Source organism: Belonocnema kinseyi, chromosome 2 (genome assembly GCF_010883055.1).
Source record: "Belonocnema kinseyi isolate 2016_QV_RU_SX_M_011 chromosome 2, B_treatae_v1, whole genome shotgun sequence".
NCBI classification, from domain to species: Eukaryota; Metazoa; Arthropoda; class Insecta; order Hymenoptera; family Cynipidae; genus Belonocnema; species Belonocnema kinseyi.
The window spans coordinates 121,254,945-121,279,384 of record NC_046658.1 but is presented as its reverse complement, the minus strand read 5'-3'; the positions used below and the strand labels follow the sequence as shown (position 1 = coordinate 121,279,384).

Here is a 24,440-nt window from a genome sequence, read left to right as displayed (position 1 = left end):
TAAAGGGATTTCTGGGCACTAATATAGATTGATAAAGTATACCTTTTTTGTGACATTTAACTTACATAATATAAAAATTATTAATTGGAGGTTTCGGTGGTAATTCAGTTTAAGAATTAGAATGAGTCTTAGTCATATAACGGATTTTGCAAGGGTTTCATCTCTCGCGGTTGAAGTGTCCATCAGATTACAAAAGGTTTCAAAGATTTAAAAATATTTTAAGGTCTTTTATCATTTTACAAAGATTTTGAATAATTCGCCAAGTTTTTAAAACTTTCAAAAAATTTAAAGGATTTCTAATAATTCTGCGATTTTACCTGATAAAAATATTTCACAAACCAAGATCTAAGAAAAATTTGAGGAACTTTGGCAGAAATTTCATAAATATTTCGAACATTTCCAAAGATTTGAAAACTTTCAAAAGAATACAATTCGAAAGATTTCAAAATATTGCGAAATATTTCAGAAATTTTTCTAAACTATTTCAAAAGGTTCCAATAAATTTGAGAGAACTTCAATGATTTTAAATGAACACAAAATATTTTACAAACTAAGATTAAAGAAATATTTCAGATTACATAAAAATTTTAAAATATTTTACAAAAATTTCACGGTTCCAAAAGTTTTCACAGAAATTTCGGGATTTTAAGTACTTCAGGAGATTTCAACAATTTGACAAATATTTCAAGGATATCAAAGGCGACTTATTTTCTCAAAAAATTAAGAATTTGTTTATTTATGGTTCTGCCTTTTTAAAAAATTATTGGCCAATAAAGCATATATTCTTTATTTGAAAAATCCTGTATTTTGTCGAAAATTCATTCTTTTAACTGCTTGAAGATTCAATTTTTATTATTTAGTTTATTAATTTGAAAAGTCAACTATTTTGTTCAATTTTTTTAAATGAATATTTAGCAGTAACTTTTGTCACTTTTTAAAGAAAATTGAATTATTCTAGTATGAAAATTGTAATTTATAATATGAAAATTCTATTTATTATCAGATTTCGCACTGAAAAAAATCATCGTTCTTGTTGAAAATTAAACTATTTTGTGGAAAATGACACTTTATTTAATTGACAATTCTTCTATGCCAGTTGAAGATTCATATTTTAGTTTAAAATTGAATTATTTTGTTGAACATCCGTTTTTTTTTTTTTTTTTTTGAAAATTAATTTCTTCAATTGAAAATTTAACTATTCCCTTTTTGCTTGATAATTTCTATTTTGTGTTGATTTTTTTTTATATTTTTTATCGCAATTCGAAGCCTAGCCTGTTCTAATTCTTCGTCAGTGTCACTTTGAGATTGCCAGATGACACATCTATTTCCTCGAAAATGTCAATTCATCTTTATTGGTAAAAAATTATCTTTGTGGCTTGAAACATAATTTTTTTTCTTCAAAAAACATTCCACTTTTTAACTTAAAAGCTCAAATTTTTTGTTAATATTTAATCACTTTTGGTAGAAAATGGTCTTTATTTGTTGTTGAAAATGTAACAAAATTATTGAAAAGTTTTGGCATGAAAATTCAACTTTTCTGTTGAACGTTCTTCTTTTTGGATAGAAAATTGATCTTTGGTAGGACAAGTCATCTTTCTTCGCTGAAAAATAACTTTTTTTGTTGGAAATTAAACTGATTTGTAAAGAATTCGTCTTTTTCGTTTGAAAATTCGTCTCTTTTGCTTGAAATTGCAACTATTTAGTTCTAATTGCAACTGTTTAATTTAAAATTCATTTTTTTGTTTGACGATTAATCATTTTAATTGGAAATTCATCTCCTTAGTTAAAAATGGAACTATTTTCCGAAAACTCGCTTTTTTTTTTGTTGAAAATTAATTTTTTAACTGTAAATTTATCAAGTATTTGGCGGAAAAGTCAATCGTGTATTTTGTTAAAAATTTCTAGCAATTTTTTTTTTCTTTTTTTTTGAGAAATCAACTGGTTGAAAATTTATTATGAGTTATTCTGTAAAATATTCGTTTTTTTTATATTAACTATATTACATTTTTCGTCGAAAATTCATATTTTTTTGGTTAAAATTGGAACTGTTTGGTTAACAACTAGTTTTTTTGGTTGAAGATTCATCATTATAGTCGAAACATCATCTCTTTTTAAAAAACACATTCATTTAGTTGGAAATTATTTTTCTTTTGAAAGTTAAGGGGCTTACCTGAAAATTAAACTGCTAAATTCTTGATTAAATATTTGTTGTTTTTAGTAGAAAATTATTCATATTGGTTGGAAAGTCTTGCTTTTTTTATTAGTAGAAACTTCAAATTTTTGGTTGAAAATGCATGTATTTTGTTAAAAAATTCGTTGTTTTTTTTTTTATAGAAAATTTATTTTTTGGTTGAAAGTTAATGTATTTCGTATATTTTATTGAATATTCGGTATAATTTTTCGTTGAGAAATCGTCTTTTGTGGTTGAAAATTCAACTATTTCGTCGAAAGTCTCACAATTTTTTTAAAAACAAATTTTTTGGTGAAGTCTATTTTTGTTTTGTTTGAAAGTTAATCGCTTCAAATAAAAATTTGACTACTCTATTTTTGGAAAACTGGTTGGTTTGGAAAGAATTACATTTTTGAGTACATAAATGTTTGTATTGTGATATTGCAAGTTTTTTTTTGATCTAAGCAGCAGTCACTTTTGTTTTATTTATAGCTGAATTTATTCATTTTTCCGATTTTTTTTCAAGTAAATTAATCTGTGGCAGTCCTGCTTATCAGTCAGATACAATAAAAGTCGGAGGTAAAATTGGAGAAATTCTCTATAAGCGAATATCGTAGCGCGAAAAATTCTTTCAGTTTTTAATCGCTGTGAGGTGTAATATTATTTTCCACTTGGGCTTTAAATAAAGCCGTTTTTGATCTGTAAATAAAGAGCCCATCAAAACGAAATTTGTTTAAAAATTGATCAGTTTATTAACATTCAGTTTACGCTGAATTTTGATAGACTTGGGTGAATGAATAAATTCTCCGATGAATATTAATCTATGTAATGCGAATATTGGTATTTTTGAGTTGCATTTTTCATTTTTTATCCGCCAGTTGAGTAAGAAATATCGTGAAATGTAACAAACAGTCGTAATCATAAGTTACGAGTTTCTTATCTTGATATATTTCAAAGCGATACGTGTCATATCTTGCTTTTCATATCTGCATTCTTCCAAATGCAAAGGTTTTTCAAAAAATGTAAAACTTTTATATTAAATTATGGTAATTTATTATTTTAAAATACATTATCTTTTAATATTGATACTAAATTTTGATTATTTTTTAAAAATACAAGTGGAAAATAATTTCAAGCGACCGTGGCGAGTAGTTAGGACGGATCTTAAAACGGGCACTTCCATTCGGGAAGAGAATTCAACCCTTAATTTTGTCGGACATTGTTTTAGAAGCGAATTGCAAACAATTGAATTAATTACGAAAAATCAACACACCGCAATATTATTTTTGAAATAAAAAAATAAAGAAAGTTAAACTCCGGAATATTAGTTTGTATTTCATGAAACTAAAATTACAAGCTTTTCATGAAAGCTATGAATTTCATAAAATGGGTATTTATTGGCGAATGATAAAAACTTCCTTTTTTTACCGCGGTTGATAAGTTTTATTCTTATTTTGTAGATAGCACATAAATATTTAGTTATTTAGATAAGTAGTTGCGTGTCAACCAATCGTCCATTATAATTATTTATTCAAGGCAAATGTTCTTGTTTAGTAAATTATAAAAGACCTTTCAAGTAAAGAGCATTTTTTATTTTTACCACCTGGGAATATTTGTTATAAATTGCAATTTTTTAGACTCGTAAAAATACTTGAGTTTTTGTTGTATTTTGAAGATATATTAAGAGTATTTAAAATTTTTTTGCAGCACTTGCCTCATGTTTATCTAACGACTTTAAATACGATATTTTTTCGTAATCAAAAAATAAAATTTCGATACGCAATTTATAGCAGGATGTGTAAAAGTGCGTTTATTTTATACAGCTTTAGCGACAGAGGAAAGAGGCTAAAACTACAGCAGTTTATTGCTAAAAAGGCCGACGCTCTTTATGACAAGTCGAATTTGGAAACAACTGTTGAGCCAATCAAGCAACAACTTGGTGATGAAGGTATTATGAATATTTCATCTCAAGAAAACTGAAGGTTTTAAATCTTCACCAATTGTATTTTACGTCCGGTGAATTCCATGTCTGACTCATTCAAATCAGACCTTCACATCATCGATTTTTTAACAGGGAATCTACTCACCTGGAATTATCAGGACATTTTTATATACCTGAAGCAGAGGAATTAAAGTTTTCATTATTTTAATAATTTTGTTCAATTTAGAAAAGTAATTTCCACTTTATCTACAATTGCAGATTTTTCAGATTATGTCAATTTATTCTAATTCAATCATAATTTATTATTTAATTTGTATTTATTTAGAAATTAAACTAGTTTTTTGAAAATTTATTTACTTTGTGAAAAATTTGCCTTTTTCGTCGAAAATTAATCTTTAATAGTTAAAAATTTCATTTTTTTAGTAGAAAACTAATCAGTTTAGTTGGAAACTAATTTTTAAATGTTTGAATGTCCATTTTATTATTCTTCATTACCCTTGCTTGGAATAAGGAATTTTAGAAAATAGTTCTCGTTTTTATTTTAGGGCAGTAAGGGATTGTCCATATATTACGTAAGACGTTTTTCTGTTGTTTGAATAAAGACGAAAATAATATTTTTATCAAGTTGAAAAGGACCCAGCGATATAAACAAAAGAAAAAATTCTTACGTAATATATGGACGATCCCTAAGTTTTAGTAAAGAAATATAATTTCACTTTAATACAATTTTTTCACCTGACAGTTTCACTATTTTGTGAAAAATAGGTTTGTTTTAATTGATTTCTTAATACAAAATTTAACTAATCTAGTTGAATATTCCAGCATTTTCGTTGAGAATTCATATCTGGTGCACTTTTTAGTTTAAAAATGATCTTTTTTTAGTTGAAAATTTATATATTTCCTTAAAAATTATTTTTTTTTGTAGAAAGTTAATGTTATTGGTAGAAAATTATTATTTTTGGTTGCAAATTCAACTATTTCAGTTCAAGATTCATAATTTTATTTGAAAAGACATCTTTTGCTTAAAATTCAATTATCGGATTCACCATTTTATTTGAAACTTCGTCACTCTGGTTGAAAATTTAAATATTTTGTGGAAAATTCATTTTGGTTAAAAATTAAACTTTTTAAACTGAAATTTTAACTTCTATCTTTGCTTGAAAATAGACTTTTTTTAGTCGAATTACCAGGTTTTTTTGTTCAAAATTAGTTTTTATTTGGGTTTGCAAATTAATTTTATTAACTGAAAATTCACGTATTTCGTTGAAAATTTGTTTTTTTTTTGGGTAGAAAAATATTCTTATTGGTTGTAAATCCAACTATTCCATTTAAAGAATCATCATTGTCAGAAATTTTGTATAAATTTGGCTATTTTTTGGTACGAATGGACACAGATTTTTTGTAGGGAATTAATTTTTCATTAAAAATTCATCGTTTTAGTTTAAAATTCAACTGTACCACTTAAAAATTCATCTCTAGTAGAAAAATGAACTATTTTGTTGAAAATTCGTTTTTTCATTGGCTGAAAATTAAATTCTTTAATGAAAATTTAACGATTAAAGTTGAAACTTTAACTATTCCAATTGCACATTCCATCATTTTAGTTGAAAGTTTAATTCTTTGGTTGAAGATTATTTTTTAACTAAACATTTAAATAAATATTCGATTTTTGGTTGAAAACTTATCTCGTAGTTAAAAAAATGGTCTTTTTGGTAAAAAAAAATGATCTTGTTGGAAAATTTAATTATTCTAGTTAAAAATTCTCAATTTTAGTTGAAAATTCATCTTTTTGGTTTAAAATTTATCTAGTCAAGTTGAAAACTCATATTTTTGGTTTCAAATTGTCATTATTCTCTTTTTTTTACTTTTTTTTTTACTGAAAATGTAACTATTTCACTTGATTCTTTATTGTAGTTGAAAATTCAAGGGTTCCGTTTATATATTCACCATTTTGTTAATTGAAAATAAAACTACTTGGTTTTAAGTTAAACTGTCGTATCAAAGATTCATCATTTTAGTTGTAAATTCATCACTTTTGCTGAAAATTTGTTGGTTTTTTTGTTGTGGAAAATTAATTAATTAAGCTGAAAATTAAACTATTCTATTTTTGGTTAAAAACTTATCTTTTTTATTGAAGAAAAAATTGGGTAATTGAAGCGGTTTGAATTTAATATAGTACTCACATTAACTTTACCCGAACATGCTAATATATTTAAGAATATCTTTTAATATAATTTTTCAAAGCTTTTTAGATTAATCTCACGAAACTATATATATATTCTACTTTAATGGTACTTTAATGGCTTCGTACTATGAAAAATGATAAGGGTGGAATTTATTTTTTGTCTCGGAATTTTACCAAATTTTTAGAATCAAAATTTTGTCCAACTGTGATTTCAACCGTTTTCAAATAATTTCCTAAATTGTTATTTTTATAAATTATTATATCATTTAGTTTAGAATGCTTAATTCGACAATCACTTTAAAAAATTTCCATTTTAATTTTTAAGCATATATTTTAATTTAAAGAATTTTAAAATGCAGTTTTAAAGGTTCAAAAAAAAAATTAAAAATCAGAAGTTTTTAAAATCGAATATTTTTTAAATAAAAAACAGGGTGGCCGCTAGACCGGGAATTTTACGAAATTTCAGAAGAAAAATCTGCCCAAGTTCGATCTTAACAGTTTTTCAAATAATTAAAGTGCAATTTTGAGGATTAAAAGCATTTGAAGTTCAACATTTTTGATAAAAAACAGTTTTATTTTATGACCTGTAAACAAAAATCAATTTTTTAAATTGATCTGTAAAAGTATAGAAATCTGAAAAATAATTGATTTGCCCAAACAATTCTAGATCCGTTCAAAATTTGAGAATTTCCAGATTGTAACTGTTTTAATCCGAAAGTCTTGATAAGAATTGAAATACATATATAATCTATTCCGCTAATTTTATTTTTAAATAAAAAATTTCAAGATTTATCAATAATATATTTTTAATTCAGAGTTTTACGTATTCCTTTATATTATTTTTTTATATTAAATTTAATAAATAAATTTATTAATATATTATTTCTATTAATTTTCTCAGCTATTAAGAAATTTAAACGTGCGTTTTACTATTTTCAATTTAAAAATAAATCCATAATAATATAGTAATAATTGAAAGTATTTATTAAATTTAAAATATTGTGAGTCTAAATTATTTAATTTATCCCATTTAATTTGAAATTTCTTAATGTAGAAAAAGAATAAGTATGTCATTTTTAGCAACATTTCACTGTTCATTTAAGACGAGTAAATTGAAACCAAATATTTAAAAGAAAACAATTTTAAACTGAATTGTTTTACATAGAAAGCTTTGAATCTTTAGATTTTCGGAGAACTTTTAGTGTTACCATTTTAATTGTTCTATTTGAAAAGTGTTTAATTTGTAAGTGAAATTGTTAAATTTTGACGTATAAATAACAATTGAACACTCCATTCAAAATTAATTAAAAACTTGAAACTATTTCAAGTAATTTAAACGAAGTGTGTTAACGTTATTTTTAGAACTTCTAAATATATTTTAAAATTAATCGAAATTTTGTACAATTTTTGAAAATTCAGAAAATTAAAAAAAAATCCTTAAAATCTTCCATAATTTTTTGAAGTGAAAAATCATTTTTATTTTCCTAAGAATCTTAAGAAAATTTTTATTCTCTTTGCTCTTTCACAATTCTTAAGAAAATTCTAAATTTTTTGTTTGAAATCTGCAAAAATCTACATTTTATTTTAAATTCGGCTGTAAGTATTTCAAGTTTTAAATTTAATTCGATTCTTTTTGAAACTTCTAAATATCTCTTAAAATTGCTCTAATAATTTTACATATAATAAGTGTTCTATTGTTATTTATAAATTCAAATTTAATTTTTTTAATTTGCAGCATTTTCTAAAAGTTGTAGAAAAAATTCAATTCATTTTAAAATATATTTAAAAGTTCTGACAAAAAATTCAAAAACGATTTTGAATTTCAAAAAATTTAAAACCACTTCTAGATTTTTCCAAGAGTTTAAAATAAAATTTTAAAGCCTTTGAAGGATGCCTAGACTATTTAAAATAAAAATAATTTAACTTCTAATTTAAGAACTGTTAAGTTGATAAAATTATTTTTCAATTTTTAATGTGTCTAGCTCTTAAAATTTCTTAAAATAATATAATTCTGAAAATTTTAAAGTTCATTGCTTGATTTTTTAATTTAGATTATTGAAAATTTTAACGTGGATTTATATTTTTGGAACTTAATCTGAATCTTTGAATTCTATAATTGATAAAAGTTCTAAATTTTGCAGTTTATTTGCATTTCATTTAACATTGTTTAATTAAAAAAGTGTTAGTTCCTTCCATTTTGTATGTGAAAATTTTTGAGAATTTGAACTCAATTTTTTGAATTGAAAAACTTTTAAACTTTAATTTCAAAATTTAGAATTCAAGAGTTCTACTTTGAATGCTTTCATTTGTTGCTTATTGTTTATTACTTTATATGGAAAAATGTTAAGAATATAGTTTGATTTTTTACATTTCATTGGACGTGAAAAATGTTTGCAAACCGGAAAATGAACGGGAATTTTTTTCTTCGATTAAAACGACTACCCTGATTATACCTGGAAGTGTAGGGGAATTTTTTCCCATGTTTTGAGTGGAGATGATGTAAAGGTCTAGTTTATGTGATTCCGGCGTGGAATCCACCGCATTTTAAATAAGATTTTAAAAAATGCACAAAAAACCAAGCACTAAATCAGTGTCCATCCTTTTGACAAAAAAATTGAGCATCACTAGATATTCAAATGTTAATTAGCGAAAATATTCTGCTTGTCACCTGCTGTCACCCAAGCACGTCATATCAAACACGTCTTTGCAGTTCCTTTAATAACGTATAATAGATGTTCAAAAATGTGTTTGTAGAATATTCAAGCATTAGACAATGAATATCGGACATGTGAAACAACCGCACTTTTTGTCTCCATTCTTTGCATCGTCGAAATTTTCATATTTCTAAATTGCGAAACTTGATTGCAGAGTTTTATGCAACTGTGCCAGGGCTTGATTCGTTCGTCACAATGGAAAAATCTCAGCGCATTCGAAACTTTTTAGAGGTAATTTCCATAGTTTTCTCGTCTGAAGGGCTGAGAGCAAAAGAAAAAAAAATCGTCGGCGAAAAGATGGCGAAATTTGCAGGCAAAGATTAGTTGACAAGAAACAAGATAAAGGATTGCGTCATATATTATAATAGAACGATATATTTTTTTTTTTAATTCGCTTTTGCTCTCAGCCCTTTATCTGTGGACCTGAGTTTTCAAATACGAAAATAGAACTTTTGTTTCAATAAAGCACAATTTTACATTTTCAGAGTTTGGTCGTGGGTGATGTAATTTATGCACAAGTGATGGGAAAAAGTGCCGCTGGATTATTACTCAAGATTCTTTGCAACTGTAGTGATTGTCCGAGAGTGGTTACCGATCTTGGTGTTAAGGTAAATTTTACAGACTTTTTCTCAAGAATCAGGGTGTCTGTCTAAACGGAAATTTCATTCGACGGGAATTTTGTGAAAAAATTGTATTTCTCACTTAGAATACAGAATTACAATTTTAATTTGGAACAGTTAATTTTCTGAATAAAATATAATTCCGAGTCAGGGCAAGGGGTTTTAGTAAAGAATTATAATGTGGACTTTAAAACAGGGAATTTTGGAAAATAATGAGAGATTTGACTTTAAAACAGGAATTTTCGTAAAGAATTATAACTTTTTCTTTAGGACAGGGAGTTTCTGTAAAGAATTAAAATTGTAATTGGGACAACAAAATTTTGTCATGGAATTGGAATTTTGGGAAAGAATTTTAACCCTAGTTTAGAAGAAGGGAATTTAAAATTTAAAAAAAAACATGTTTCGAGTCAGAATTCTTCTATTTCAAACATCTCTCTTTCAAATATTGGAAAAAGACTTACTAAATTATTGAATTTCAATAGAAAATGTTGTAAATAAATATAATTCTGACATAGAATATTCAATTTTGGAATGAAATTTAATTGTGACTTGGTATGGGAAATTTTCTAAAAGGATTATAATTGTGAGTTTGGACGGGGAATAAAAAAATGAAATACAAAAATAAAAATCAAGTAAAGAGTTATAATTTTGACTATAGGAGAGGGAATTTAGGAAATTAATTTTAATTTTGATTTATAAAATAGCAATTTACAAAAACAATTCCTCTTCCAACTCCAAATTCGTCATATTTTTAACATTTCTTTTTTTTCAAATGAAAATTGGTTTGAATTTTAAAATTCTCTTCTTTTTTTTGCTAATAAAAATTTTCCAGAATTTGAAACTTTCCCTGTTTCAAATATTAGAAAAAGCAAGTACTGTATTTCTACATCATTAGGTAAATCCAGAAATACATGGAACTTAATTTAAAAAGTGGAAATTTATTTCTGATCACAGTAAAAATCAAGCTTCCATTATTTTAATAATTTTTGTCAATTTATAAAAGTGATTTCTACTTTATCAAAAGTCGCAGATTTTTTATATTATCTCAGTTGACTCTAATTAAATCATAATTTATTATTGCATTTTATTTGTTTAGAAATTAAACTAGTTGTTTGAAAATTTATGTGCTTTGTGAAAAGTTCGCCTTTTTCGTCGAAAATTAATATTTTTAGTAGAAATCTAATCAGTTTGATTGAAAACTAATTTTCAAATTTTAAAAAATTCGAATGTCCATTTTTTCTCGTTCAAAATTCAACAATTTTGATGAAAATTTTATCTTTTTTAATTTAAAATTCAACTATTTCGTTGAAAATCCACATATTTGGTTAAAGCTCTATTTTTTGTGAACAATTAAATCTTTTTCGTAAGTTAATCTTCGTGTTTAAACATTCTTTCCGGATAAAAATCCAAGTATTACAGTTAAACATTTATAATTTTAACTCGAAATTCATCCTTTAGGTTGAAAATAAAATTATGTACACTTGGTTGAAAGTTAAACCCTTTTTTTGATCATTATTTTTTTGGTTAAAGATACATCATTTCAATTAAAAATTTATTTCTTTGGTCGCAATATGAGCTATTTGAATAAAATCTTATTTGATCTTGAAATAGAAGTGAATTTTTGGCCGAAAATTTAACTATTTTGTTGCAAATTTTTTTTGAAAATTATGTTGTTTTCTTAAAATGAAAATGTAACTATTATTCCAGTTGAATATTCCATAATTTTAGATAAAAATGCACCTCTTTCGTTGAGAATTAATTTTTTTTACTAAAACTTGAATTATTCAATTTTTTGGTTGAAAAATTATCTTTTTTAGTTGACATTTTTTTTATTGAATTAATCTTTTTGGTAAAAAATTCAATTATTTTAGTTAATGATTCACCATGTTAGTGGAAAATTCATCTTAATGGTTTAAAATTCGACTATTTCAGTAAAATATTTACAATTTTCGTTGAAAATTCATCACTTTGTTTGAAAATGCTGAACTTTATTTTTTTTAACTTAAAATTTAATAATTCTTAAGTTTTCTTTGACAATTTATCTTGTTTAGTAAAAATTATTTTTTTTTTTGAAAATGCAGTTATTTTCATTGAAGATTCATTAGTTAGGTTGAAAATTGAACTATTTTATTGGAAATCTGTTGTTTAAAAAAAAATCATTTTTTAATTTTTTGCTCTGTTGCGTTAAAGGGTGTTTAGACTGAACGTCACGAATAAAAATAGATTTTAGTAAATAATTACGTAAATCGAAAATCTTTCAATTACAAATTTTTTATTTTGGATTTTAATTTCTAAGTGTACATTTTTCATTTAAAGTATTTTAAAAAGCAGTTTGAAAGACTCAAAAAAATTAAAATTACTAGCGTTTGAAATCAAGAATTTTGAATTTAAAAAAATTTTGTTAGTTGATCAAATGTGAAGATAAATTATCATGATTTTTTAAATTGAACTATACATTATGGATTAACAAGTAAATAATAATTAATTTTACAAGATGATTCGGAATCAGTTTAGAATCTCCAAATTTTAACGTTAAAAATTAAACTGTATCATTTTGAAAGTCTTCGTAATTAATCAAATGTAAACGCCTGATTGAAACTTTATAAACTATTTTCAGTTTCAAAATTACTTTAAAATAATATATTTATAATTGAAGGCTTTTATTAAATTTAAGATATTGTTTTAGTCTAGAATGTGAAAATTTGAAATTTTGTAATTAGGAAAAATAATAATGTTCCAGTATTTAGAAATATTTTATGGTTCATGTAAAATCACTAGGTTATAAATTAAATATTCAAAACTAAACTTTGAACCTCATAATTTTAATTGTTCTACATATTTGAAAAAATTTAATTTACAAGTAAAATCGTTGAATTTTGATGTGTAATAAATATTAAACACCTATAATTCCTGCTTTGTTTTTCAAAAAACTCGAATTTTTTAATTTAATCTTTATAAAAGAGTTCAATGAAAAATATCTCTTGTTTTTTTGCCTTTTTTATTCTTAAAAATATGTTGGAAAAGTTTCTACCAATAGAAGACAGGAATCTTATCAGCATCATGCGGGCTAAACCATTTTTGAGGCCGGAAGAATTTTTTCCCCTTGTAATGTAATTTTTGGAATTTTTCTCGTAAACGATGAAAAATATCGCAAAAAAACATGGAATATTTTACATAGAACTTTTTCAAACGTGCAAACTTTTATCTTAACATTTTTTCGTATCTGTCATTGTTTCCGAGAAAAAGTACTTGCTAAAAAAAAATGGCAACAAATTTAAAGGCAATAATTAAAAAAATAATAATTTCAAAATTAGTAATTACATTTTCCATAAAAGAAAAGAATCTTCAAGAAGGTGCATTTTAAGTCAATAGTATGTTCAATCGTTAAATTAAATTTAAGCAGTTTAATTTCTTTTAAAAAGTATGCAATTTCAACCAAATTGTTTTTTTTTTTTTTTTGCAAATCGGAAAAATAAGTATCGTCTAATTTCCTCTAAAAAACAATATATTTCGTCCCCGAGAGATTCGGCGATTTCAAGCGTAGAACACTGCCTGATTTGAAATGTATTCGGCCCTGGGAAAATTAAAAATGACTTTATTTTGAAAAATTAATTTCAAGAGTATATTTAAAAAGATTTAAAAACGTTCCGAAATTGTCATAAATGAATCTGGAAGATAGTGAGGAAATATTTGTTTAATTTTCAGGATTTAAGAAAATTATTTGGGAAGAATCCTAATTATTTTAACCCTTTCAGGGGCAGGGTGGCTGCTTGACCAGGTAACCGGGAATTTTTTGAGACCGGGAAATGACAGTGAATTTTTTTTTTACCAGGAATTTTACAAATTTGTAAAAGAAAAATCTGTCCACTTTCGATGTCAACACTTTTTAAATAATTAGTTGAATTGTTCTTTTTGTCAATTATGCTATTATTTAGCTTACAATGCGAATTCAAATTTTTTTTACATTAAAAATTTTTATTTTTAAGCTTACATTTTTAAATGATTTCTTAAAGACTTGAACAAATAAAAAATGAAAGCCTTTGATGTTGAAAATTTTGGATAAAAAACATTTTTATTTAATAAAGAAGTACATTTTTTTAATTTATCTGTACTTTAAGTTATAAAAAGTGAACAAAAACGATTTGACAAAACGATTTTAAACCAGTTTAGCCATTAAACAAATGTAAACGCGTGATTGAAAGTTTCTAAACTATTTTTAACTTGAAAATAATTTCATAATAATTTATTCTTAATTAAAGGATTTTATTAAATTTAAAATATTGTTTCAGTCTAAAATATTCAATTTTAAACTTTTACTTAAAAAAAAGATTAATTATTGAATATTTAGCAATATTTCAACTTTTATTTAAGAAAAGTAAATTTAAACCAAATATTTAAAAGTAAAGAATCTTTAATTGAATTGTTTGACATGGAAAGCTTGGAATCGTTAAAATTTCGAAGAGCCATTAAAATTTTAATGCTACAATTTTAATTGTTGTATTTGAAAAATGCTCAATTTGTAAGTGAAATTTTTAAATTTTGATGTATAATTTACAAATGAACATTTGTAGAAAAAATTTGAGTAATTTTAAAAGATATTCAGGAGTTTTAAAAAGATAAAAAATTATCATGCAAATTTTAGAAATTTTTCTTAAAACCTTGTAGAATCTTTTTTGAAAATTTTGTTTAAATTTCTGAAAAACTTTTTATATGTTCTCTTAAATTTGAAAAATTATTTAAAATTTTCCTATGAATCATAAGAAAAAGTTTGTATTCTTTTGAAGCCTTTAGCAACTCTTGAAAAGAATCTAATTTCTTGTTTAAAATCTGCGAAAATCTACATTTTGTTTTATATTAGGCTATCATTTCAAGTTTTGCATTAAGTTTAAATCTTATCAAAACCTCTACATATCTCTTAAAGTTACTCAAATGTCGCCTACAAATAATAAATGTTCAATTGCTATTTATACATTCAAATTGTGAAGAAATGTTCTAAAATTTGCAAGATTTTCTGAAAATTGTAGAAAAAATTTAATTTATTTTGACAGATATTTAGAAGGCCTGAAAAAATTTCCAAAATAATTTTAAATTTAAAACAACTTCGAGATTTCTCAAGATTTTGAAATAAAATGTTAAAGCTTTCCAAGGATTGTTAAACTTATTGAAAAGAAAATAATTGAATTTGTAATTTAAGAAGTGTTCAGTTAAAAATTTAGCAATTTTTCAATATTTACTGTGTCTCGCTAAAAATTCCTTAAAATTATATCATTTTAAAAATTTTAAAGTTAATTGATTGATTTTTTAATTTAGAGCATTGAAAATGATAACGTGGCTTTATATTTTTGTATATTAAACAATGTTAGTACCTTAAATTGTATACGCGTAAATTATTGAGCATTTGACTATAAAATTTTTTAATTAAAAACTTTTAAATTTCAATTTTAAAAGTTCAAAATTTGACAGTTGAGTGCTTTCATTTGCAGCTCAGTTTTTATTACCTCAAGTGGAAAATTTTTTAGCTTTAGTGTTCCATTTTTTTACTTTCATTGACCGTGATCTAAACACTAATTTTTTTTCTATAGTCTGGAGGTCCACAGTTTCGTGAGGGACCTCCGATCAAATGGGCGCTTCTCTTAAATTAAAAACCGTCCGTCTTCTAGAACTCTAGATAGACACCCTGCGAATTTGTTTTGAAACTGCTTTATTCTCGTTATTTAATGTGGTTAATTCCTGTTATTTGATGTCGTCCGTCCCTTGCACTTGGCAGGCCTTGATATTGAACACGGCGACAGTGCCGGCAGTGGACAAGAAGGGTGTGACTCGAGGGTACATGGCCAATGATCTGGTGTGCGTCTGTGTGAGTGAAGTAAACGTTGAGGCGGAACGAGTAGTCGCCGTCATGAACGTAAGCCCTCGCGAGGGTCAGGCTCCGCACCCACCTATGGGTCTTATCCATACCGACGACCTACCGGATGCTTACAAGTGAGTAGCCAGCTGGCGCCTTGAATCTATCTCCACTTTGATATGACTATATACCACCCACTATTAGAATTCGAGTCAATTTACAGCTAAAATTTCAGCTCGATCGAAGCACGTAGTGTGACTGACAAACAAAAAAAAAATCACCATTCTTTCCAAGCCCTTCATCTTCTTTTCTACACACTTAATTGTCTCCTCAACTTGGACGTTTACAGTCGATCAGAGACAGCACCACTTTTTTTTTTGCATTTTATTGCCCCAACACACATACACGCATTGGGAAAATAATGATTGAACAGCTGCTCTGTTGTGCACACGCCGTTTTGAGGAAGGTCACACATCGGTTTCAAGGTTTTCTGTGTCTTGGTCCAAGACTCAATATGCTGAATCTTTGGTAAACGGATGATAAAACTGCAGAAGGCTCGCCTCGAGTGAATTTGGGTTTAAAGTTCCATTCTCGATTTCATTTCTCCTCGATATTAATAATGTATGGATTTAAATTTTTGAAATTGTTGTTATTGGCCATTTTTACTCGAGAAGAGAGCGTTCTGTGGTTTTACCAAACTTTTAAGTATAGATTGGGACTATTTGGATGTGGAAGGTTTGTGTAATTCTCTGAGGGGTTGGAAAAATCAATGAAGGGTTCAGGGATCACAGTCCGTCTCCGTTCTTACCCAATTACCCTTTTTTTTTTTCTTGCATACGCTAAAGTCCCATAAAACATCTAAAATCGAGAATTCGGACCCTATTTTTATACAAGGTTTCGATTCATTTTTTAGGAATCGTGAACAGAAATTCAAAATATTAGAAAGCGAGTATTGAACGAGATTCTTTTTTAATTTTGGATGTTACTAAAGTCAAATATTTGCTAATTTTTTACTTTCTAAGGATATCGATAGCGAATAAATCGCTAACGATTCAATTGGGAAACTAAAACCTGAAAGATAAATCAATTCTGTAGTTGAAAATCAAAAACATCTTTATGGAGGTAACAGGCTTCACAGGCCAAACTGCTCTATAAACAAGGGAAATAAGCTAGTGAATTTTCAGCAAATAAGATTTACAAAATTACCAAAAATAACGAATTTTCAGTCTGTGATACATTTTTCAACTCAGCTGATGAATCTTCAATCAAGTACTTGAATTTTCAACAAAAAATTATTTATTATCAATGAAACCTGTAATAGTTATCGATATTTCAAACAACAATTTTTTTAAATTTTAAATCAAAAACAAATTTTTAAGCAAAAAATACCAAATTGTTCACAGGGAGTTTGAATTTTTAACCCGAAAATCTGAATTTAAGAAAATAGTTCATTTTAAAATAAATAGTCGAATTTTCAATAAAAAGAAAAAAGGATTTTCAACTAAAGTCATGATTCTTTAATACAAAAATGCATTTCTAACGGAGTAGTAAGTTGAACTTTTAGCCAACTAGTTACAGTTTTAACCAAAAAATGAGGTTTTATCAAAAAAACGTAATAGTTGATATTTCATCAAAAAAATGTTTTTATTTTTAATTGTAAAAAGTTAAATTTTTTCAAAAAGTACGAATTTTTAAGAAAAAAAGACGAGTTTTGTACAGAAAATTAAAATTTTTGAATAAAACCTTTTATTTTGAAGTAAATAGTTGAATTTTTAACTTTAAAAAAAAAATAATTTAAAAATCTATTGTTAAATTTTCCAACAAAGAAAAGAATTTTTAACTAAAGTGATGAATCTTCAACAATAAAAAAATATTTTATTTCATTTAATAAATATTTTTATTTTTTAAATTAAAAACAGTTGAATTCTCCCAAAAAGTACGCATTTTCAACCAAATAGTTCAAATTTGAAGCAAAAAAGGCGATTTTTCTATAGATAATTTGAATTTTCAATTCAAAAAGCTTAATTTTGTAACAAAAAAGTTTTTTTTTTAGATCAATATTTAGTCAATAGTTACATTTTCAGCTAAAAAGTGCATTTTTAATTGAGTAGTGAGTAGTTTTAGCCAGTAGTCTTAGCTAGTAGTTTTAGCTAGTTTTACCGAGTAGTTTTAGCCAGGTTTAAATTTTGAACAACAAAAAGATTAATTTTCAACCAAACAGTGGCATTTTCAACAAATAAAAAAATCAGTCAAGACTGAATTAAATGATTGAATAATCAATTTGTAAAATTAACCAACAGTTTTATCAAGAAAGAAAGAAAATTCAATCAAATTGTGGAATTTTTACAAAAAAAAAAAAAAGGAAATAGAATTATTTCCCAACCAGGAAAGAAAAAAAAAATGAACCAAATTGTTGAATTTTCAACAAAATAATTATTATAGGGGGCTCGGGTAAAGACTGTGAAGCCTGCGGTAAATAAATATAAATTTTGGTTCAGTTTTAATAATTTTAAAATATGTAATAAAATACATAAAATAGTGTATCAGAGAAAAGTATGTTATATATGGTTGTAGAAACAAAATTTTGGGAATCGAAAATGATATGCAAAAAAAGTAGCATATATTAGGGCCGTCGATTAAAGTATAATCAATTTGCAGTTGATTGTTATATTGATTTTAAATGTTAGGACTCTGCATATTAAAAAAAATTATCTTTCTTAAAAATTGTTTTGAACATTCGAGCGTTTCAAATTGTTTTTTTCTAGCCTAGTTTAAAAAAATACTTTGAACAGCCCCGAGGTTTCGTACTGAAAAGAATACACTAGGAAACAAAAATTACGAGAATAAGGAATAAAAATCTATCTACTTATAAAAATATATTTAAAAAATGCAAAGGTTAGTCTTTTTGAATCCTGTTGTTTATCTATTCTATAATATTTTATCTTATTGCATTTTTTTCTAATCTATTTTTATTAGTAGAAAGGGCTAGAGTGTTCAACACATTTTTCAAAGTTAACTAAAGAAAAATCTTAAATACAAGAAAACTTGCTAAAAAAGACTTCTTTTTTGGTGTGACAAATATCCTTTTTTTGTACCAAAAATTGAAATATCAGGGTGTCTATCCTACATGTGATACCTGGAGAACCTGGACTTGTGAGGGAAGTTTTATATGCCTGGAAAAACCTGGAGAAGTCAGGGATTTTTGTTTAAAGTCAGGGAACTTTTCAAAAGCGTGCTTAATTTTTTTTTTAAATTGGAATATGCATTTGAATAAAAATGAATCTTCATTTGTGAAAGTAGGTTTATATTACTATATTTGACTATTTTGTTGAAAATTCTTTTTTTTTTTTCTTTCAAATTAAATTTTTTAACTTATTAATTTAACACTTTTTTTTCTTTAGGTTGAAAATAATAGTTTTTTATCAAAAATTTTTGTGCCAGGGTAAAAATTCATGTATTTTTTAAAAATTCGTTCTTTTTGGTAGAAAATTGATATTCTTGGTTGAAAATTCATATTTTTGCTTTAAAATTGAATAGTTTTGTTTGCAATTTTTTTAATTCTCTGGTCTGAAAATTCTTTCTTAGTTGAAAATTCAATTTCTGTTGAAAAGTTGTCTCTTTATTTGGTAATTTTGTCTTTTTTCGTAGAAATTAATCGCTGTTTTAAAATTCAATTATTCTAGTCAGATTCATTATTTTAGTAGAAAAAGCATATTTTTGGTTAAAAATGTAGCTATTCATGTTGAAGATTGATAATTTTAGTTGAAAATTCATCAAATTGTTTTAAAAAAATTTTACTTGAGATTGAACTATTTTATTTTTGGTAGAAAATTGGTCTTTTTTAGTTAAAAATTTAACTATTGTGTTGGAAATTTATGTTTCTTGTTACATATCATATTTTTTGGTAGAAAATTACTCCTGTTTGAAAATTTATCTTTTTAGATGAAAATTCAATTATTCCAATTAAATATTCATCTTAGTTGACAATCAATATATTTTATTTAAAATTTCAGTTTTTCACTTTTAAGATTCATCATTTCATTTGAAAATTCATAAATTTGGTTGACAATTAATTTTTTTAACTGAACAATTGTTCCATTTTTTGTTGTAAATTCATTTTTTTTTTTTAGTTGAAAATTGATGTATTTTGTTGAAAAATCGCCTTTTTTGATAAAAAAATACTCTTCTTGTTTAAAAATTCATTTTTTGGTTGAAAATAAAACTACTTGGTCCAAATTTTAAACTATTTTCTTTAAAATTCTTCTTGTTTAATGTTCTTAACTTAAAATGTTACTATTCCATTTTTGGTCGAAAACCTATTTTTACCAACGGTTGAGAATTTCTTTCTTTTTTTTTTGTGTGTGAAAAATTAATTTTGTTAATTGAAAATTTAACTAATCCATTTTTGATTGAAAACTTACCTTTCCTAGTTCGAAATTAATCTATTTGGTTGAAAATTGATATTTTTTTATTTGAAAATTCAATTAATTGGTTGAGAATTCATATATTTTGTTGAGAAATGAGCTTTTTTTGGTAGAAAATTCAATTATTTAGTTAAAAATTCATCTACCTTGTTTAAAATGCGACAGTTTTACTTAAAAAGTTAGGATTTTGGTGCAGTCAAAATTGACTATAATATAATAGTCACAGTAATTTCACCTAAATATGCACTGAACTTTAAGTATAAGAAGATAAAATAAACATTTATTTGAGTTATTAATAAAATTGATGGACTTTAGAGACAAACTCAATAAATAAATAAGTATTTAGGATTACATTGTAAAAAATGTTGTGAAAACTTTCTAAATTGTAAATTAAACATATTAATTGAATTCCTAGAAACTGAAGAAAAAATCCCCATAATTTATAATAAACTCGCGAAACTCTGTACATATTTATTTTTAAAAAAATTCAAAATGTTTGAATGGCTCCTTTTTTGAAAAAGTTATACCTGGGGAAAAAACCAGGAATTGTCAAGTACCTGAAGTTGTGAACTTTCAAATGAACGAAATTTTTATTGATGAATTTGTAAACTAGAAATAGTGCAAAAATATTGATTGAATTTATATTGCCAAAAAACGGATTACAAAATAAACATCGAACGCATTATTTTAATTGTAGTTGGTTAAATATTTTGTGGATCAAATGAAAATGGGAGAAAAATGTTTCGTTTATTTGAACTTTCTGAACTTCAAGTGCATGGAATTATCATGGAATTTGTTTGCAGGATTATGAGGTAGACACCCTGAATACTGAACGACTGTGATCCCTGGGTATTCTTAAAATGTCTGAAGAATAGGGGGGTGAGGTGTAATGATCGCGATGGATACTAACAAAATACAAAATAAATCGGCTGTGATTCCTCTGACACGTTTTTATGAATTTAGGTGCCAGAGACTCTCTCTAACGTTAAAGTTGATAGTCGGTATAACGATGAGTTTATAATATGAGTTACAAACGATTCAAATCGTGACCATTGGTTGGCGTGGCTGTGTTATGCTCACTTTGTATCCACGTTTGTGATATGATATCAAAGTACAGGCTATGGCACCAAATGAGATCAATGTCTTTTGAGGTTGATTTTCCAGTGTTGAGAGGAGTTTTGGCCTTTCAGTACATGCACTAGACGGTAGGTATAGCAATAAATTCAGTTGCTTGGTCTCTTCATTTTGTAATTGGAAGTAACGTAAAAAAATCTGAGTATCAAACAAACAAAAATAATAAAACATATAAATATAAAGAAAGAAAAAAGAATGGAAACATTTGAGATGAATAATAATTAGAGACCAGGCAACGGGAATTGTAACTCCTCGACTTTGATGACTTATACCTGAAAGGAGTTGCACTTGCATAATAATTAATTAATCGTTTAAACTTACAGCTTATAAATGTCTGATAAAAATGATGTCGTTTCACTTGACACCACAAAGCGCAAAACAAGCGAGCGACCTGCTACTACATCTAAAAAAAAACTTTTTTTGGTCGACTTGGAAGATAAATATACTCAGGCGTGGCTCGAATCTATCCTAGGGCTATGCAATTTATTTTATCGCACCAAATACTTAAAAAAAAAAACACCATCTGATGATAGGCTGTGTGCATTTGTGTTGAGAAAAACCCTATGATAAATATGATACAAAAATCTAACTAAAAAATGTATACGCGTCTTAGCGGTTTTTGCGAAAGGTGAGAGATGAGTTTACCTAATACTGAGGTTGTGTATAACTAAATTTTGTACGCTAAGAAATCATCCGGTAATAAATGAGACATCGAACCTTCTCCATGGCGCCCGTATCTGTTTTGAGCCGAGCTGCTTGGCTAAGAGTTGGAGCACACGGGACTCGAACAATCTCTAATATCGTCTCTCCAATCTTCACCCGAATTGTCAAAGTTTCATCGATATTAGAGACGTGTCTAAATAACTCATGGAGACCGAAGAGAAGAAATGAGGAAGGAGAAACGATACATGATCGCACGAGTGTTTTGCTATGTGTAAAGTGGAAGTTTGACCAGGAACTGCGATAAATCTATCATTACACAAGGATCAAAGAAGGAGAATTTGTCTGTGTAGCACTGCAAGCTTATGAAAACTAGCAAACGCTTTATGTTTTAACAATTATTCGGTCGTCATGGTTATCGAATCTTGAGTTGGACTCTTAGCTAAGCAGCTTTGGTTTTTCTTTTCTTTTTTTTTTTTTCGTGCAGACTAATCAAGCAAGTTAATTCTAGAGAATAAGTCCTATTTTGTTTTGTCATCTAGGAAAGCGATGGACAACAAAGGACAGAGTTTTGATTCTATCATGGAGAATAGCACTGGATTCAACAATCCCAACAACATTAAATACCTTTGCGACTTGATGTCACTGGGTCAAGACAATTATTCCAACATGGTTGGTCTTAGGTAAGATATTCTCAAGAGTCCCACAGGGCAGTTGAGAGTTTTTTTTTTTGTGAGTGGTTAGAACGATGGCTGATAAAGATAAAATGAATTTTTTGCAGAGAAAAATTTCCACCGAATGAATATAGTACAGAATTGAGACAAGCTCAAGCCAGCAAATGGGCGTTCCGCAGTGTGGCGGAAGGAATAGATCATTTCAAAGCAGGAAGACACGCTGAAGCTTTCCAGTGCCTGAATAAAGCGCTGGTGGTTGATCCCCGCAACGTCGAGGGATTGGTAGCACGTGGCGCATTGTAAGTCTCAAATGATACTTTATAAATTAGAAAATATCGAGGGATTGGTTGCTTTCACAATTGTGAGTGCAGACCTTAGTGAAAGGTTTTTAAATATTTGACAGGGTGGCCGAAAGTCGGGGAAAACCTAGAAATCAGGGAATTTATGTTGGCCAGTGAGAGTCTAGTATTTTGAAGAAGAAAAATGACCAAAGTTAGGGAATTTTTATGAGAAAGACTTTTTCAAGTTCTTCAATCATTTTTAAACAAATAAAAGTAACTATAATCACTGTGTTAAATAAAAATCTTAGCTTAATCTCTTTTATTTCAAGAAATTGACCCATGGATTTACCACTATTAAATTCAGGTCTATTGATGTTTATGAATTTTCTTGAATTAGTTGAAATCTTTAAGGTATTTAAAAATATTATATGTAATTATTAATAAATTTAGACACTTTGAAGAGTTTTAAAAGAATTTATAAGATTTCAGGGTAAAACTTCCAAGGAATTTTCAGAGGGGTTTATATTATTTCAAAGAATGTAAGATATTTAATTGAATTTTAAATTTGACGATATTCCAAATAATTTGAAAGATTTTAGGGTATTTTAAATATTTTCAAGAACTTTTAAAGAGCTTTAAAGATTGGAAGGGATTTCAAAAGATTTCAAAATACTTTAAATATTTAAGGGTATTTGAAAAGATTCCAAGGAATTTTTAAGTGATTTCAATAATTTAAAGATATTCCAAATAATTAAAAAAAAATTATGGTCTTTTGTTATTATTTCCAGTGGGTTTTAAACTATTTGAAATATTTTAAAGTATCTTAAGTGATTCCAAGGAATTTTTAATAGATTTAAATCATTTGAAGGGATTCCGAAGAACTACAAAGATTTTAGAGCATTTTTAAAAATTCTCAGAAATTTTCAAGAGCTTTAAAAAATTTCAAGTATTTGAAATATTTAAGGGTATTTTAAAAGATTCCAAGGAATTTTTAAACAATTTCAATAATTTCAAACGATACCAAATAATTAAAAATATTTTCGGGTATTCTTAATATTTTCAAGAAATTTTAAAGAACTTTAAAAATTGAAAGGGGTTTCAAATATTTAAAAATACTTGAAATATTTTAGGCTATTTTAAAAGATTTCGAGGAATTTTAAAATGGTTTCAATAACTTTTGAAGGGATTCGAATGATTTTGAAGTATTTTTAATACTTTCGAAGAATTTTAAAGAGCTTTAACATGTTTCAAAAGTTTTGAATATACTTGGAATATTTTACGATAATTTAAAAAATTTCAAGGAATGTTTAAATGATTTCAATAACTTTTGAAGGGATCCCAAAGAATTCGAAAGATTTTAAGATATTTTTAAAACTTCTAACGAATTTTCAAGAGCTTTAACAAATTTCAAGGAGTTTCAAAATTTTTCATATTATTTGAAATATTTTATGGTATTTAAAAAGAATCCAAGGAATTTTTAAACAATTTCAATAATTTCAAACGATTGAAAATAATTTGAAAAATTTTCGTGTATTTTAAATATTTTCAAGGAATTTTAAAGAGCTTCAAACCTTTTCAAAGGATTTCAAAATATTTCAAAAGATTTCTAATATATTAGGGTATTTTTAAAGATTCCAAGATATTTTAAATACATTTCAATAGTTTGATGGGATTCAAAAAGAGTAAAAAAAATTCAAGAGGTTTCATAAGATGTCAAAGGATTTCAAATATTTTAGAGTATTTTGAAAGATTCCAAGGATTTTTTAAGAGTTTTGAAAAGTAAAAAGGATT

General features: G+C 26.1%; 1 protein-coding gene across 4 annotated transcripts in view; it reads left to right on the top strand.

Moving 5' to 3' along the window:
• LOC117168488 (tetratricopeptide repeat protein 14 homolog) overlaps positions 1-24,440 on the top strand; it is a 43,249-nt gene that overhangs the window by 1,751 nt on the left and 17,058 nt on the right. For 2 of the 4 annotated variants that reach the window (XM_033354185.1, XM_033354184.1), the window contains 6 exons: positions 3,994-4,118; positions 9,166-9,242; positions 9,497-9,619; positions 15,399-15,613; positions 22,237-22,377; positions 22,476-22,667. In XM_033354185.1, coding sequence (XP_033210076.1) covers positions 9,207-9,242; positions 9,497-9,619; positions 15,399-15,613; positions 22,237-22,377; positions 22,476-22,667 — 707 coding nt within the window. In that variant the 5' untranslated portion in view covers positions 3,994-4,118; positions 9,166-9,206. Of the gene's footprint in view, positions 1-3,993; positions 4,119-9,165; positions 9,243-9,496; positions 9,620-15,398; positions 15,614-15,985; positions 16,005-20,863; positions 21,106-21,357; positions 21,663-22,236; positions 22,378-22,475; positions 22,668-24,440 lie in introns of those variants that run through there. The other 2 variants (XM_033354186.1, XM_033354187.1) reach the window with 2 other exon arrangements.